Source organism: Silene latifolia, chromosome Y (genome assembly GCF_048544455.1).
Source record: "Silene latifolia isolate original U9 population chromosome Y, ASM4854445v1, whole genome shotgun sequence".
NCBI classification, from domain to species: domain Eukaryota; kingdom Viridiplantae; phylum Streptophyta; class Magnoliopsida; order Caryophyllales; family Caryophyllaceae; genus Silene; species Silene latifolia.
Genome location: NC_133538.1, coordinates 203,936,266 through 203,955,351, shown reverse-complemented (window position 1 = coordinate 203,955,351; position 19,086 = coordinate 203,936,266). Strand labels below are relative to the sequence as shown.

Below are 19,086 nucleotides of genomic sequence, written 5' to 3'. Positions count from 1 at the left end.
AATTAGAGATTAGTAGCTTGCATAGTGAACGTATGAATTGGGTAGTTAAGTCCTTCATTAGGCATTGGAGTCCTTATTTAATTTGGTCTATGAATTGAAGCTGTGTCCTAATGTAGTATATAATCCTAAGATCGTCTTTAAGATAATGACGTAATTTCATTTCAAATTTTATCTTGTACTTCCTCTGTTCGATCATCTCATTATCCTTATTTTATTTTTGGTGTCTCGGTCAATTATTGTCATTTGTTTTAGGATTGGATTTGATGAAATTTTTGATTATTCACACCCAATTTATCCCACTTGTCATCTAATATTTGGACCCCTTAAATTTAATTTTCTTGGTCTTTGTGCCAAAATCAAAGGACAACAATTGATCGGAATAGAGGGAGTAATACTTAAGTCGTTCTCAAATTGAATCTAATAGTGTTCGAAGTGTTTTCTAAAACTTGTACTATTTGTAATCGCTCAATAAAAAAAATCCCCTATATATAGATAGATAAATAGGTACATATACTCGTGTTATCGTATTTTTTATTCAAAGGCTTATGTATATTTTGTATTCGAAGACTTATATATACGCACAATTTAAAATCTGCTCTAGATTCACTATTATATATAAGTTTCTTAACAAATTCATAGTACTTGCATAACTTATCTTTGCGTTTTATGTTTTAACACTATTAGGCACATTAGAGTTGTGTGGTTAAATTGGTTTCACACCCTTTATTACCATATTTTTCTAAATATATTTGTAAATATTAGCTTATCTTTAATTATGGGAGCGTTGTTTGACTATATAAACAATAATAATACATACAATATGTTGATGGATTTTAGATTTTTTTTTAACTAATACAATATGTTGATAGATTTTAGAATTTTTTGAACTTATAGAACTCTAATAAGTCGTACTCCCTCCGTCTCAGTCGATTGTTGTCTTTCGTTTTGGCACAAAGACCAAGGAATGAGGAAAAGGCCAATAACTAAATGACAAGTGGAACAAATTGAATGAGAATGATAAAATTACTCATCAAGTTCATTCTTAAAATAGAAAGGACAACAAATGACTGAGACACCCCAAAATGGAAAAGGACAACAAATGACCGGGACGGAGGGAGTATTTATTAATGTAATTTTTAATATTGTTTTAACTCTTACGCGCACTATATAAATCATGAATGATCTTTCAACTCTTTCATTAAACCTCAGGATTCGTTTTGCACAAAATAACGGAGAGAAAGGAATGATCATGGATAAAAATTGCAACACAACACTACCGGACAACCATATTGTACACTCTCTTTTGCGCTAAACTTGTGTGATATACATCAAACCCAAATTGTTGTTTAAGGAGGAGTTTGTGGGTGGGTTGGGAAGTGTGGATTTAACTCCTAAGAATACAACAATTGAGTTCTCATTTTGTTCAAAGTGTACTATTTTCATATTTTTTTTAAGTCGATTGCTTGCGCATTATAATACTCCGTATCGTAGTAGAATTAGTTGTTCGCAGACATACATGGACACAAGCTGAAAAAAAAATTGTAAAGGAAAATATATACCGATGTGGTCAAATTGTCATCCAATTTCTGAAAATATTACTACTATTAGGAACGTTATACAATCCGATATGTAAAATTATGTATATTGTGGCTAACATAGTATATTATGATAACCATAATATTATCTTTCCACTTAATAATATATTTCTTAATATTATATTCTATCTAATATTCTATTCTAATATTCTCTAATAAAAACATATTAGATATGTAACAACATCAAACTATAAAACAATACATTGTATTTTATCAAAATAATAAAATAGAAAAACATGATATAATGAATGAACATGAAAAAAAGAAAACTAAAACTTGTTGTATCCCTCAAAAGCAGCATTGAACAAACACCAAAGTCCTTGCATATATAGCACCATCAAGCTATGAAACGTACATGGGAAAACCTAATATATTGGTTCGTTGATGGTAGGCAAAGGAAGCTTACGTGTTGGTTCATCGCGATTAATCTTCATGCTTACGGGCTTACTGCACAGCTACAATATCTGCACACAAATACTAAATAATAGGTCGTTGAAGAGACGGTCTCTTAATAAAATCTAATACAAACACCTCCCTGAAACAGTTTTAAGAAGTATTTGCCATATTGAAATAGGAAAAACGATTACCTCAAGTATGCTAAATTTTATATAATATCAGACAATATTGCACTGCACAAAAAAAAAAAAAAAAATTACGTTAGCAAGTAAACACCGCTAAAATAATGAGACATATAAAAATTGTGTACACAATAAATATCTGAAGGGAAGGGGAAATTCAGAGGAATCTATGCTTGAAAATTTATGTTTTTTTTTACTGTTAAAAGCCATATTTATATACGCAAATAGTTAGAGTCTTATTACGACTAAAATTGTTCATTAAGAACTGAGGAGTCTTGGAAGTCTAGTGTTAATTACTATAAGATACGTAGTACATATCTACTTGAATTCTAGCCAGTAGCATGAGAATACCGGACGTCCGAGAATACCAACTTTCATTGGGACTGTGGTTATTTTATTTTTTTTTAAATATTAGGTAGTTCGTAAAAATTGGACTCTCTGTAATCGCTCGAAAAAAGCTTCCTTTATTAATATAGATAGATATTGATTGATATTGATATTGATTGATATTGATATGATGGGGAAATATAGTGTAATACTCCCTTTATTAGGGGAGTAATTGTTATCCACCTCCCCCTGCAAGTAATTATTACCTCCATATAGAGGTAATAGTTCCTCCCTCACCTCCTCTTTCCACCCTCCACAACCACCACAAAGCACTAATCTTCTCCCATTTCTTCATATTTTAGCTCTCATTACTCCCTTAATAATTACTCCCATCCCAAGCAAGTCCTAAATGGCAAACATGGGAGCAACTATAGTTTATAGCCTTGAGGATAACATTGAATACTGATAAAATGTAACCGGGTCATAGCCACCAAGATTATTAGTCAAGTTTATAGCCGTTTCGCCGTTTAATGTTCTCCGTACAATTCTTAGAGACGATATTTTTGGGGTAGCTATTGTCCGTGTAATAGCCAGTAGTTAATTTTATCGGGGCTTTGCCCCTCTTAAGTACCAAAAAAAAAAAAAAAAAAAATATGTTGAATTTGTACCAAGGTTCAAAATCTCGCCGAGTTGTATTGGATTTTCACTCTATCGATACGAGACATCACCGAGATTCACCGTGATCCGTCCGCGACGGTCTATTAAGGACCGGTTATACCGCGACTACGACCGATACCGACATTTAAAACTTTTTTGTACTTTTTGCTAAACGATATTCGAAGTCAAGTTATGAATAACACTTCTCATGACTTTACTGGCTTTAGGAGTTGATGTTTTACTAAATTCGAGTTGAATAATGTACCTAAAGTACCTAGGTTCAACACTTGAATTATTATTTTCTAATTATATATCACCAATTAATTATCCTTGTGATTTTATTTATTCTTACAAAAATCCACATTTTGTGATCACCTCTCTTGCCTCCTTAATATCCTCACCTCCATCCTTTGTCCCTAACTCTACGTACTCTCTCCCATACTCTCTTCTCTATCATTTCCCTCTAATTATTCTCTAATTTATTACACAAATGACATTTCTCGTCTCCAAATCATCTTCGTCTTTTTCAAATAAGAATAAGTATAATCGAGACCTTAATTGGGGAAGGCGATAATAATGGAGGAAAGCTTAGACGAAGCAGTGAAAATAATCTCGAAATGGGAGAACTACGAGGCCTCCTCCGACTACTGCCCCAACACCTCCCTTTTCAACTACCATAGCCGCGAAGAAGTCCTTGAGTTTATGCGCGCAGTTAAAGACCTTCAGGCCGCCCTTCAGTTCCTCACCTCTGCCAACTCCGCTAACACCACCTCTAATAAGAAAATCGTCTCTGGTCAGAACCTGTTGCGCATGTCCAGGAAGCGCCTCAGCCGCGAGTTTTTCTCCCTTCTTAAGACTAACAAGGACCAATTATACTCTAAATATGATCATACTCGCTTTTCTGACGACCATAATAATAATAATGTCTACACCATATCATCTGATGATGATGATGCGACTTCAAAAGACGCCTCAGTTATGGCTGACCTAAAATTGATTGCAGATTGCATGATGAGCGCTGGATTTACCAAAAAATGCTTGAAAGTTTACAGACTTGCGAGAAAATCGTTTGTGGAGGATGCAGTTCTAAAGCTTGGAGTTCGTAAGCTGAAGAAATCGCAGGTTGTTAAAATGGATTGGGATACAATTGAAGCGAAAATGAATAACTCGATGAGTTCTGTTAGATACGCGGTGATGCACATATTTTCTGGTGAAAAGATTGTTTGTGATTATCTTTTTTCGACATGTTCTCAACCGTCTCTTGTCACCGAATCTATTTTCTCTGATGTTTGCAAAGATTCTGCGTTGCTTCTGTTTCGGATTCCAGGGAAACTTGCCAAACATTCTAAGAAATCTCCAGATAAACTGTTCAAATTTCTCGAACTGTACGAAACCATTGCAGAGCTGTCATCTGAAGTTGATCGAATCTTTGCTTCAGAGTTAACCTCATCTGTTCGAGCACAGGCGAGATCATCCGCTAGTCGTATCACTGAAGCCGTCAGAACAACGCTGGCCGATTTTGAAGCGTCGATTCAGAAAGACAATTCCAAGAACATCGTCCCAGGAGGCGGTGTCCACCAGCTAACACGCCACGTCATGACTTACTTTTCCAATTTAATTCACCACACTGCTGCATTGGATAAAATCTTGGCTGATTATCCTGCAAGTTTACAGTCGCCGTTACCTGAGAGTTACTTCGAAGGTGAAACAACCACGTCTCCAGTCGCCTTGCATTTCGCGTGGTTAATTTTAGTTTTACTCTGTAAACTAGACGCGAAATCTGAGCTCTACAAGGACGTGTCACTGTCGTATCTATTCCTGGCGAATAATTTACAGTACGTGGTGAAAAAAGTCAGGGGAACGAAACTATTTACCGTGCTGGGTGAAAAATGGGTGACCAAACACGGCGCTAAGGTCTCACAGTATGCAGCGAATTACGAGAGGAACGGTTGGGGAAGAGTGATCGCGGCATTGCCTTGTGATCTAACAGTGGAGATTCCACTGGATAAAATAAAGGAGAGTTTTAAGAGATTTAATGCGGAGTTTGAAGAGGAGTATCGCAAGCAGGTTGACTGGGTCGTACAAGATGCAAAACTACGAGAAGAGATAAAGTCGTCGATAAGGAAAAAGGTAGATGCCAGATATCGGAAGGTGTACGAGAAATATAGGATATTGTTGGCTAAGAATAGGGAGCGAGGGAAGATTGAGTCAGTCGTCAAGTTTACTCCCGAAGATTTGGAGAATTACTTGTCCGACCTCTTGGATGGTCCTGACGCTGACGATCCCGTCTCATGTGCTGCTGCAGAAATGTCGTCCGAAGGTGGGTCAGAGGCTCCAGGCTTGCAACGACGTCGTAGGCGTCTTCTCCTCCTCATCCGTCAACAGTGAAGTGATGGGCTTATTTTCCAATAGCTATGTTTGCATATTGACTTTATTTGTGTTATATACTCGTATTTGTGATTTTGTGTTGTTTGGTTTTGAGTTTTAAAACCATTATGCTAACTACTATGCTTTTTATTAGATGTCTTATAAGGACAATTTTAATGCTTACGGAAATCAGGTCATGATACCACCTATTATAATAACCTCCGTTTTTGGTCAAGTCAAACATAGTCAATGGTCAAACCGAAGTCGGAGATGGGTGAGAATTAGCAATAATAATAATAATAATAATAATAATAGTAATAATATATATAAAAAAAGGGGGATGGATCATCTCCATTTCCTTTCTCTCCATTTTCCTATCCCAATCTCCTTAAATAATAATTTTCTGTTTCACCCTCATTTACCTTTATTTTTATGTGTAAATTTAGAACCGTTAAATGTTGTCAATATGCGATCCGGGCCATTAATAGGTACCTGCCTCTCCATTTCTTGTGAGGAAATGGGGAGGAAATGGGCTCCATGGATGGTACTGATTGTTTATGGCTTGGGAGCCTACATTGTCTTAGATTTATACCAACAAAGCTCACCCTAGAACATTTTATTTTTTTTTTTCACAAAAACTCAAACATAAAGAGGGAAATCAGAGGAGGTGAAATCGAGAGAACAAGAGAGCACACAGACCTTTATTCATTCCGCTTCATGGTAAGTTTAATCTAGCCCTTCTAATTAGTTTAATTGTGACGGTTAGCGTAGTAGTTGGTAGTGAAACCGTGTCAAGCCCTTTATTACCGATTAAAGCATGTTTAAGATGAATTGGGAAAGGGAGTTGCGGGATTAGCTTATTATTAACGATTTATTTACGTTATTGATGCACGGAACCTGTGATGTCGTGACCTTGGCCTGTCTTGACCGAGATAGGGCTGCTTGGCTGTGCTGGCTGGACTCGGCTGGGATGATGGTGGTGGACTGAGATGGGTTAGTTGTGACTCGTGGCCGAGTCGGGCAAGGGGGATGGCCGTGGTGGTTATGGGTTTCCATTCAGACCCGAGATGCTCACTTGACTGAGATGCTCACTTGACTGGACAGTCGGTCTAAACCAACCTAGATAGGAATGTAAATGGTAAACCCGAATGTAAATGGTAAACCCTCTGTTTATTTACGTATACAGGTCTTGGTGTAAGAGTTAACAGTGCTAAATTATTGTTGATTTGTCATTAGTGTTTCAACAATGAAACTCTACTTACTCTCTAGTCGTCTTTACAAGTAGAAAATTAGCTCCTTTTAGTTTATGGAAATTTGGGAATTAGATTAGAGATTAATTTGTTGAAGGAATGATAAGATTGATTGTATGTTGTTAATAATTGCTAGGTGACGGGTTCGTAGAAGAGTCTTTTTAATCATTGTTTGTTGGGAGGGAATATTTGCTTAAAAGGTAGGGACTAGGGAATCCTACTCGACTATTTAAGTGTTGATCTTGTGCTTGACATATTTGTAGTAACATAATATATTTAATTTTCGTAACTGTGAATGAGCATTCTACTCTATGTATATTTATTTACGAGTTGTTTGGTATTGGAAGTGGATATAGAAGCTGACCGCTGAGTCAGTTGGCCGCCGTGCCGTATATATTGAGTTACAGAACCGCTGAGTCAGTTGGCCGCCGTACCGTATATATTGAGTTACAGAAGCTGACCGCTGAGGCAGTCGCGCGCTGTGTTGTATATTGTGATTTACTATTATCGTGAGAGGAAGTCTATTTGGTAATCAAAGAGCGGTCTGAATGATTTTGCTGCATTTACTGATTTATATTGTCTTACCGTTGTTTCCTACTCAATATTAGTTGACGTGGTTTGTTTCTGTTGTCTCTTAAAAACCACCTTTGATGAACCATATGATGTTTTCTTATCATATTGGGGAGTAGATTAATTTACCGGTTGATTGTTGTTGCCTTGAGAAGCGTGATGGGGGAAGGACGAATCACTTGGAGGGCTAGGCGTCTTTGCACAATGATTATTTACGAGTTTTAGTTTGGAATAAACATTAGTTATCAGTTGTACTTTATTTTATTATTCCATTTAAAAGCCAGTTATTTTTTTGTAACAGACTTAAACAGTTATTTATTTTAATAAAAGTACTTCAATTGTTGTCTTATGATATGTACTATCTCGACAACCGAGATGATAACAGCCCTATTTATTTGGAAAGGTCTAGTCAAGACTTCTAGTTAAATGGGGGTGTTAGTGTGTTACACCTATGTAGAGTTTTTTTTTTTTTTTAATGTAAAGATAGATATAAGGACTAGTATGATGTTCACATATACAAACTCACTATTACGATACCATTCCACATAATTTTACCAGTTAAACGAGCAAGCAGTATGTCTCTGTCTATTAATGTAGCTAATGAATGTTGTAATCTAATGTTGTTGCCAAACATTTCAAATGAATAATTGCACATCCGTAGTTTTTTGTTTCTTTGAATCTGTTACGTGGTCCTTCTAATCAAATTTACGTGATGGTACATGCATTTCCATATATTTGTGCATGAAATCATTTATTCCGTATTAATTAGATAATTATCATCAGTAGCGAATGTAGGGGACTAGCAGGGCGCTCGCCCCCGCTAAAAAATGAAAATGTCGCAAATTTTAGTTAAAATTTTTGAATTTTTTCAAGTTTATCTTGTGGCATTACTTGTTTGCCCTCACTGAATTTTTTTATCTCCTTAATCTCAAATCCTGGCTCTAACAAGGGTCATCATTTACACTTACATGCATTAAAAGTTCTTTTATTTTTGGGTGGGCACATGCATTAAAACAATTAACTAAACAATTAATTTATCTCAGAATGCAAATCTTATCTTTATTAATTCAAAAGACAATACTCAATTTAGGGCGTGCCACGTCATTAATTCAACCTTTTTTTTTGGAAATACATGATATGGTGGGACCCGTTAGTGTGCAATATATTATTTTTTCAGAATTCCGGCTATACAAATATGCAACAAATTCCGTCTTAGAACAAATACTATGAAATAATTTTATACATTCCGAATAATTGAAATTCATGGCATATATGCGGAATGTATTACAAATCGGAATAAATGAAACTAATTACAAATAAATGAATTAAATAATTTTAAAAAAAAAGATAAATAATACTCCATCCAATCCAGAGAGATGTAAACATAAGTAAAAGGTGGTTATTTAAGAAAATGTGGAAAAGTGAGGGGTAAAGTAAGAAATATTCATTGGGGCCACATGAGTTTAGATGAATTAAATAAGTAGTTAGTGTGTGGGTGTGTGGGTGTGTGGATGGTAAAGTTGTAAATAGGTAGGGATAAAAGGGTAATTTAGTTATTTTTCATGCCAAATATGGTATGTTACCATTGGTGTGGTTCATCCATTTTAGGTAAGTGTTACAATCTGTCTGGATCGGAGAGAGTAATAAAATTACATAATTACGAGAAGGAATTACATTTAGTTACGGGATTGAATTACATATAATGCGAATAAATTACATGCTTATTTTTTTTTAAAAACTAGATAGTACGATATATATTTGTTTTAAAAAAATATCCTTTGTTATTTCTTCTTAAACCATTGCATGTGAACACGTAGTTTAAACATTAATTATCTAGATCGCTGATTTAGACCAACTAGATAAGTACAATAGAAATGCAAAAAAAAAAAAAAAATACATCCAAAAACATTAATACCGGCTCAAATACATACCCGTGCAATTTTGCACGGGTTTAAAACTAGTTTATTTCATCATTGAATAATTACCATAGTGTAGAGCATCCGCAAAGGTGTAAGGGTAAATTGTGTTCATTTTGGGGCATTCGCAAAGGTGTAAGGGTAAATTACCATAGTGTAGAGCATCCGCAAAGTTGCAAATTTATCTCAAATCCTACCTCCTCATATGCACTTTTTCTCCTCATATGAGGAATCTCACTAATGCACCAACCTCCCCATAATTTGAGGCTCCACTATTATTAGAAGAGGTTCAAAAAAAGTAAGGGTAAATTGTGTTCATTTTGGGGAGGTTCCCAAATTTTTATATGTAAATGGAAAACCCCATTATTGCATAAATGTAGTTATTGATTAGGGAAGGTAGATGAACAAATTAGTAAAAAATAAGGTGAACCAATAAGAAAAAGAGAGATAAAATATGAAAACCACTAGAGGGCACTATCTGTTACCACTTTTCCCACCTGCTTTTATAAATGACACCTATTTTTGAGAACCATATTGCCATTCCTTAGCCCTTTAGGCTCACTTATTAGTTACACCATCTTTTTTACCAGATTCTTTACGTTTTTATTCTCTTGTACGAGTATATCGTCGACTTTATTCTCGAAACTTATTAACAACTACCATTGATGATGGATAAGTTTGGCTAAACAAGAATTACCATCATTAATTCATGTCTTAGCTCAATATTAAGCACCTTTCCCAAAAACAATGCTAAAAAAATGGCAAGTTTTAAACATAATGAGCGTTGAAGATGGCCCCCCCACCATTAATATATACCTCATTCTTGAAGCTCCTTTGTTCGTCATCCACAATTTCATTTCACGTCTAAAGATCCATTTTTACTGGTAGAAGTTGTGCTGTCTAATAACAACTCTTACCAAATTCCTCTTCTTTTTTCTCCTTGAAGTACTTCATTTCGTTAAGCTTCTCCTCCACAGATCACACTCCGAACATTTTCGAATTCTCGACGCGTTTTGTTTCATCTGTCTATTTATGTACACAAAAGAACACATAAACACAAATTAAATATAAATTTTCTTTCTATTCTTGGAAATTATTATGGAGTTTTTGATCTTGGTATTTTTGTTTTCGATCCCATTTTTTTATCTTTTATTTCATTTTCTTAGATGGATTATAGTGTGCAGGCATCAAGAATGTTACATATTGGGCTATGAATGTTTTAAGCCTAGTGATGATAGGGTGGTGAGCACTCAATTCTGTGGCGACATCTTGGTCCGAAACAAGAATTTGGGCTTAAATGAGTTCAAGTTCCTTCTCAAAGCGATTGTGAATTCGGGTATTGGTGAGCAAACTTACGGCCCAAGGAACGTCCTCATGGGCCGTGAAGAAAGCCCAACATTGGAAGACAGTCATTCTGAGATGGACGAGTTTTTCCAAGATAGCGTGGAAAAACTCTTGTCGAAATTTGGGATTTCTCCTAGAGAAATCGATATTTTGGTTGTAAATGTTTCGATGTTTGCTTCCGTACCATCCCTAGCCTCAAAGATAGTGAATCACTACAAAATGAGGGATGATATTAAGGCTTATAACCTTAGTGGGATGGGCTGTAGTGCAAGCTTAATTTCGATTAATGTAGCCCAAAGCGTGTTTAAGCACGAGAAGGAGCGTTACGCTTTGGTTATTACATCGGAATCGTTAACCCCAAATTGGTATTCCGGCAATGACCGGTCCATGATACTCTCGAATTGCCTATTTAGGTCCGGTGGGTGCGCAATTCTATTAACTAACAAATGGGCCTTAAGGAAGCGGGCTATGTTCAAGCTCAAGCATCTCGTACGTACCCACCACGGGGCACGAGACGAGTCGTATGGATGTTGTATCCAAACCGAGGACTCCAAAGGAAGGGTTGGTTTTCATTTAAGTAAAGACCTTCCCAAGTCCGCGGCAAGATGTTTAGTTGACAATCTTAAGGTGTTAGCCCCCAAGATATTACCTATGAGAGAACTTGTTCGATTCATGTTGGTGGTTATGGCTCGAAAATTTGAAACCAGACATAATAAAATGGGTACTGGTATGGGGGAGCCTAGTAAAAAATCGGTCATTAATTTCAAAACCGGGGTAGAACATTTTTGTCTACATACCGGTGGTAAGGCTGTCATTGATGGTATAGGCGAAAATTTAAAGCTGACTGACTCTGATCTCGAGCCAGCTAGGATGACCCTCCATCGATTTGGGAACACGTCCGCGAGTAGCTTATGGTATGTCTTGGGCTACATGGAAGCTAAGAAGAGGCTGAAGAAGGGAGAAAGGGTATTGATGCTAAGTTTTGGAGCAGGGTTTAAGTGTAATAGTTGTTTGTGGGAAGTGGTAAGGGACTTAGATGGGTGTGACAATGTTTGGATGGATTGTATTAATGATTATCCTCCTAAAACATTGGTTAATCCTTTCTTAGAGAAATATGGTTGGATCCAAAATGAAGACATCAACACTTTCAAAATTCCAGAAGAATATAACAACTACACAAATTAAGATGCACATCTGGTAAAACAAAAACCCAAATTTTCACTATGCATTTTTTTTTCCGGTATTTTTTTTCCGACATGACAGATTTTGTCATGTTCATTCTAAGTCCTATTAAGGGCTTATAGTTTTAAACCCGTGCAAAATTGCACGGATTTGTATTTGGGCCAGTATTAATGTTTTTGGATGTATATTTGTTTTTGCATTTCTATTGTACTTATCTAGTTGGTCTAAATCTACGATCTACATAATTTATCATGACGATATTAACGTTGCCTATCATTCGTACTTGTAGAAGTAGAAATTACTCGGTAGCTTATCATTGTCATCTTCCGAATTCAGAGTGCGAGACTGATAGTAAAATTGCCAAAATTTTTGCTTCAAGTACATAAATCCTCGGTGATGAACGGCTTTCTATACTATCTGAGAGGATTATTTTTTTCTAAAAAGAACATATTTTAAAGTTTTTCGACTGTTAACTTATCGTGTTGTTATTATTAAAAAAATATTTATTACAACAATTGCGAATTATTTATTATTAAAAATTTATTAAAATTTTTTTAATCACTTGTAAATTAAATTAAAATTTATTTGTTTTTTTACAGTTAAAAAAAAATTAAAATTTGCTTTAAATTCTAGTTGAAGACTAAATTAACTCGATTGCCTATCATTGTCACCTACCATTTTCGGTGTGCGCGGCTGATAGTTAAGTTGTCGAGTTTTATGTTCCAAGTAAATACTCCGTCATAATTGATTTTTTTTTAACAAAAATTTTTGTACCATGTACTTTTAAAAAATTATGTTGGGATGTTGGTGCTGTATGGTATAATAATATTAACCAAAATACATGAATATTTTATACTCCAAGTAAATACTCTGTCAAGATTTATTTTCATAACAAAAATTATTGTACCATTTTAAAAAATTATGTACGTAATTCATTTGCATTTTATGTTCGATCCCGTATATAAATGTAATTCCTTCTTGAAATTATGTAATTTTATTATTATGTAATTTTGTTTTAAAAATTATGTTATTCAATTTCATTTACTCGCATTTGTAATTTAAGCTGCGTATATGTTATTAATTTTATTTACACGGAATGTATAAAATTATTTCATAATATTAATTCAAATTTTTTTTTCATAATATTATTTCATAGAAGTTGTGTAAGACGGAATTTATCGCATGTTTAAAAAGACGGAAATCTGAAGAAATAAATACATTGCACACTCACGGGTCCCACCATAACATGAATTTCAAAAAAAAAAACTTGCATTAGTGACGTGGCGCGTTGAGGATTGAGTATTGTCTTTTGTATTAATATAGATAAGATTTTGTGATAATTGTGAAGCATTTTAAGGACTAAAGGTCATTTTATTTAATTCATGTATACCCATTTTACCAAGTTACTTTTACAATTGTGTGATTTGTGCTACCATTTCTTCAAATGTATACATTTCTATAGTTTGGAAAATATGGATAATTGAATCATTTTCTACAAGTTTTTTTTAATGACGAGTGAACCCGCAATCGCTATTTTAACTAGTTTTAATCCCGTGCAAAAAAATGCACGGGTTGACTTTTAGTTAGTATGCTAACAATACGTAATATGCTGAAATAATAATTGAGTTAAACGATGTTAAATAAATGTAAGGCAAGTGTTTTTGTGTTTGTGTTAAGGTCAATTCAAAAAAAAAAAAAAAAAAAAAAACAGGTACTATTTCATTTCAGGTACCTGATTTCTCAAATGCTACCTGAGGTTGCATTTCATTTCAGGTGCCTTATTTGACCAAATAAGCTACTTGCCAAATATTTGCAAAAAAACCAGGTAGCTAAAATTTTGGTCAAATAAGCTACCTGAAATGTCGTGCTAAACAGAGCCTTATTATATATATTCTATGTATATATTTCATATATATATTTTTCTAAAATTATTATTATTATTATTATTATTATTATTATTATTATTATTATTATTATTATTATTATTATTATTATGTTCAATAGAAAAAATTGTATTGAGGTTAAATAAATCAATCCTAAGTAAGTGGTGGGGTCACCTTCAAAAAGTTGCTTTTTATTCCCATAAATCAAGGGACCAATAAACTCTCAAAAGAACTCATCTTTTATACTATAGAGATACACATAAGATAATTCACGAATATAAACTACGTAAATCAAGTCAAGTATCTTTTTTTCTCCAAGTTGTTAGACTATTACCTTCACGTACTATTTAAGTCAACTAATTCTCATTTGTGACGAGCATATCCGTCGCAAGTTTGCGACGGGTCAAGTATTATTCATAGGAATAGATAAAACAAAAACAGAATATCTAGGTAATAACAATCTGTTTTATCTTATTTACCTACATAGATATTACTTGACTCCTGTCCGTCACAAGAGAGACTTGCTGATTTAAGTCACTCTATACTTCTATAGTGTACGACTTCTAGCATTTAATCCAATTGACAAAAAGCTTTGCATGAAAATGCACAAGTGCACAATGAATGCGCACTTATAAAATTAGTTGCCATTAATTTTGGTACCTTGTAATTGCTCAAACAATTGGTCTCTCTTGTAACGGGTTATCATTTGTGGCGGATATTTTGTGAGTAAAAATGGTAACAAAATGGGTTAGTGGAGAAAGGAGACCACATGAATAGTGTTGTAGAGAGAGAAAAAGTGGGTACTTTATGAGGTAAAATGATATCCGTCACTCAAAAATGACGGATATGTGCCGTCACAAACAAGAATTTGTGTTGCTCAAATTAAAATTCAAAATCACTATAGTTATTTATTGTAATAGTATTGAATGCTAACTGAAAAGCAAAACTAGTAATTATTGTGTATGACATATATATGTTTAGTGCGACTGATAAAAAATGATCACCTAATAATAATTTTATGTTAAATATGACCATTTTCAAAATACTATAATTTTTTAATAACAAAAAATATACTCCCTCCTTTCAGTCATTTGTTATCTATTTCCATTTTGGGGTGTATCAGTGAATTGTTGTCTATTTCTATTTTAGGTAAGTTTTATATGTAAAAGCAAGAGTGCAAGTGGATGAAAAAATATTATTATATTACTTTGTTAGACATTCACTTGCATTTCCCTGATCTTTGTGCCAAATATAATAAATAACAAATGATCAAATATTAATTTTCATCAACATATCCAAAACCCCAAGTCAACTATTTCTTCAATTCTACTACCAATAGTCTTGAAGTATAAGAGTACAAGTTCAGAGCCTCTATTTTGTGTTTATTAGGGTACTTGACCAAGTTTTTTTATTGCTCTTTTTTCCTGATCTTATACTTTTGTGCCACAGTAGTTTTTTTTTTTTTTTTTTTTTTTTTTTTTTTTTTAAATTTTAAGGAGCATGGGTAAAAATTGAATCCAAAACTTCATAATTGGGATAAGAGTCTAACCACTTTGTGCGACAGCTTTAAGAGAATTTTACCCCGTTTGATTCACCCGATTCTTTATATATAGAGTAATTTTCTTAGAAAATGATCGAACATGACAATAATTTTAGAGGAGACAAATTAATATTCCCTCCAATTCACCATATTCTTCCCTATTTCCTAAAACAGTTATTCAGGTTTTCTTCCCCTTTCTATTTTTGGTAACTTTTTACTCTTATTTTATTCATACCTCTCTCCTATTACCCCACCTACCCAACTCTTTTAATCCTATTTTATTCCTTACTTTAATATTTGTGGCCCACAATTCATTATTTAACTCTTAATTATTCATCCCTCTCTCATATCACCAAACCCCACCCAACTTTTTATCAATATAATACTCTATTTCTCAATTCTTGTGTCCATGGCAAAGAGGAAGAAAATAGAGGATTGGAGGGAGTATGATGTATAGTAACCACGGAAATATATCAAGGATTTTAACTAGGGTTATTTCATTATAAGAATAATTCATCTTATGGTGGTCTATTTAAATTACTTCATCCTATTAGTAATTCCAATTTAATCCATCCTATACAACATACATTCCAATGGCACTCTAAGGCGACGGACACCTGAATAATAGGTCACCTTTATGTTTTTAAAGGGTTTAAGACACCTTAATTCTTACCCTAATTCAAAAAAAAAACCTCAATTCATGCATCCCCCGGTTCATTACTCCTCCGTCGACTATCGGCGGTCCTCCCTCCGACCACCCATCCTCCTGCGGTCACTCCTCGACGCTGACTCTCTCCGATCACCAGCACAACTGCTCACCTCTGCACGTGCCAATTCACCATAAACCTACCAAACCACCATTAAACTTCACCAACTCCATCCCTTATCTTCTTCGTTCACGTACCACAAAGCAGCGATCACTGCCGTCCACCGGCAACAACAACCACCATCAGGCAAGCAACCGCCATGACAACCTCCTTTGAAACCCGAAAACCACAACCTCCTTTGAGCTAGGGAGACGCTGACCGACGAGTATACTGACCGGCGAATACAATAGGTGATTATTGTGGAAGATGGTGTGTGTAATAATGGGGGATTATTGATGTAATAATTTGAGGGTGAGGGAGATTTAAGAGTTAAATGAAGAGGGAGGAAAAGGTGACCTTATACAACAGGTATCTTTTTTTTTTTTTTTTTTTTTTTTTTTTTTTTTTGACAACAATAAACTGACATAGATTAAGAAAAAGCTACATAAAGTGCATTATGGTACAAATAAAGGGGGAACATGACCCCCAAAACTACTAGTTGCTTGAAAACAGAAGAAACGATAAACGTAGATGATGATAAAATACGATATTTCTTAAAAGGGATGTGGTAATGAGCATCAAACACAAAAGACGGAACCTCCTTTCTCTTTGTCCCCGTAACCGTAGTGATAGAATGAGTGTACCTGGAATGAGAAAGAGAAACACGAACAGGAACGGACGAGCGTTTCTTCGAACAAGTAGTGGGTCGACCCATTCTAGCTTTTCCCATTCCCTGGGAAGGACAACCTCCTCTCGAACTATGCGAATGCTCCCTATGATCCCTAACTGCGGTGAAGTTAAACTGGACTAAAGAGACTTTGCTAAAACAGAAAGAAGCTGAAGTAAGACGAGTCTTCTTATCAACCTGGAAGACAACCTCCTCTTGCACCAACTTAATCTCCTCTTGAACAAAGCTCTCTGGTGTAGAAGAGGATGTGGGAACTTCTGTTGTCCCTGAAATTTCTTCATGGGGACTTCCCGTCTGGATAGTTTTTGAGGTGAGGGTACGGACCCCCAAGAAAGACATGGACCTTGGGTGATAAAAGCCCAAATTTTTGCCATGTAATAATTTCTCATAATCTTAAGATGAAAGTTTAAGTGTATTATGAGGTCGTTTCTTATTGGTGAAATTGAAATGAGAAGACTTTGAGTTAGTTGAGGAGGACGAAAGTGTAATATCCGTCCTTTTAGGGACTCGTTGACCAACTTTGACCGACCTTTGAGGCAGGTGATAACCTTTAGGAATGCGTGCAAGAATGCCTTGTGTCTTGTTTAACCTTAGGAGTGTGTGGTACTCGATAGAGTAGAGGCTACTCGATCGAGTATCTTGGTTACTCGATCGAGTAAGTGGGTTACTCGATCGAGTAACGTCTTTTCAGCGAATTTATAATCGTGTTTTGTTAAAACCGCAAACCATTTCTGCCTCCTTCCTTTAGATCTATATGTCGCCTTTCTCCTTTCCCTTCACCATAACTTCTTCCATGGGAGTTTTTGAGGATGTTAGTGCCTTGGGGATGCGTTGCTTGAGTCGGGTAGCGGTCTTAACGCCGATCTAGGATGCGTAGGTATGTCTTCGTCATCATCTTTGTCTTTGTTGTTCCTTGTAGGGCTGTATTGGTAGTAATAGGCTTGTATGCTATTTGTATAGGGATTGCTTGCTTGGTTGATGTCGTATGGTTGATCGAGGAATCGCTGCTTTTGGTTAAAGGTAGGTTCGCCTACTCAGTTTCTGTTGGTTGTCTAGTGTGTCGGTTGTCGTATTGTTGTTGTGACCATGTGGCTGAGTATACGTGGTAATCGGTTGGTGTATGCTATTTTGTTGATTGTTGTTGTATTGCAGCTGTCTGTGATTGATTGTCTCTGGTTCTCGAGGTACGTCCTCGGCTGAGTGGAGTCACTTGCGGGAGTGGCTTCACGCCCTAGTTTCGCCCTCCGTGGAACCCGCCACGGGAGGGGATGTGCACATTAATGGGACAGGATCATCGCTCGGTATGATGAGCGGGGCTTAGGTGGGAACGGCTGCGGTCCCCCACTGGTAGGGCTGGTCCAGTGGACAGTCGGTGACGGAGATTGATTGGAGTGGTTGTGACTGTGTGTGTGTTTGGTTGTGTTTGTAGTATGTTTGTACTGATTGTTGTGTCATGCCTCAGTTACTGACCGTGTGTGGTTTGTCTTGTTTGTTTTGTTGTGTCTGCCGTGATCCCTTATGGTGAGCAGTCCGTCTTAGCAGGTGTTGTCTTGGATTGTAGCTGGAGTCCTGGCAGGGATGAGTCTTCACGAGTAATGGCAGTAGTAGTATATAGCTTCACGAGTTGTATCTTTCCCTTTTAGTAGTCTGGTTGTAACACTTGTAAAACAACTGTAATTGTTCTTTTATCGACTTTTGATGATTACTTACCTCAGGTCACCGAGATGGTGATGCCCCTATATGCTAAGGAAGGTCTGGTCAAGGCTCCTCGGTATATGGGGGTGTCACAAAGTGGTATCAGAGCCAGGTTTTTGAACCTGTAACAAATGAGCCTAATGAATGTAGTGAGTCTAATAAAATGAGCCTGGTGCATGTATATTGGGAGCCCCAGCTGATGCTAGATTTTGGGTGAGTAGGCGCCTTCATTTCAAAATCTTGGCCCCATTGTGCTTAAGCCAGTCACTGGGTATGGGAATGTTGAGTCGACAATCATGTGCCTAATGTGTATGGTGATTATGTTAGAATTGATTGTGGTCGAGTCTTTGATGAAGTTAGTATGTGTGTCAGGGTCATGTTAGAGTCATATGTGATTAAGTTCCTAATGGAACTTATAGGTGTGGGTGATGCTAATGAGAAGCGTAAAAAATTTTGCGCGATAGAAGTGTGTGTGTGTGAAAAGGGTAGAAGTGTGTGATGCGATATGAAATGTGGTAATGGATGTGTTTATTTCAAGTTGTTAGTAATGGTAGTTCCTATAAGAATCTGTAAGTTTTATAATGATGATAATAATGATAGCTAAAGAGTTGTAGAATTGTAATGGGAATTATCAAAATAGTAATGAATGGATGTGATATATGAATGGTTGAAAGCTTCCGCAGGCGAC

At 35.7% G+C, this 19,086-nt stretch overlaps 2 protein-coding genes and 1 long non-coding RNA gene across 3 annotated transcripts; all 3 read left to right on the top strand.

Moving 5' to 3' along the window:
• The first annotated feature begins 3,733 nt into the window (after positions 1–3,733).
• On the top strand, positions 3,734–5,545 carry LOC141629879 (exocyst complex component EXO70H1-like). The gene has a single exon (XM_074442802.1). It carries the CDS (start codon positions 3,734–3,736, stop codon positions 5,543–5,545), a length of 1,812 nt encoding a protein of 603 aa, XP_074298903.1.
• A 425-nt stretch (positions 5,546–5,970) lies between these two features.
• LOC141634280 (uncharacterized) lies at positions 5,971–7,691 on the top strand. The gene is made up of 2 exons (XR_012539014.1): positions 5,971–6,244; positions 7,464–7,691. It is a non-coding gene; the product is annotated as an uncharacterized LOC141634280 (long non-coding RNA).
• Positions 7,692–9,816: 2,125 nt separating this feature from the next.
• On the top strand, positions 9,817–12,037 carry LOC141626459 (3-ketoacyl-CoA synthase 12-like). The gene has a single exon (XM_074440258.1). The coding sequence runs from the start codon at positions 10,359–10,361 to the stop codon at positions 11,787–11,789; it is 1,431 nt and encodes a 476-aa protein (XP_074296359.1). The 5' UTR covers positions 9,817–10,358; the 3' UTR covers positions 11,790–12,037.
• Positions 12,038–19,086: the final 7,049 nt, after the last annotated feature.

What these genes read in the sequence shown, in the direction of transcription:
- LOC141629879 (XM_074442802.1), top strand. Translation starts at nt 3,734, where the DNA reads ATGGAGGAAAGCTTAGACGAAGCAGTGAAAATAATCTCGAAATGGGAG.
- LOC141626459 (XM_074440258.1), top strand. Translation starts at nt 10,359, where the DNA reads ATGGAGTTTTTGATCTTGGTATTTTTGTTTTCGATCCCATTTTTTTAT.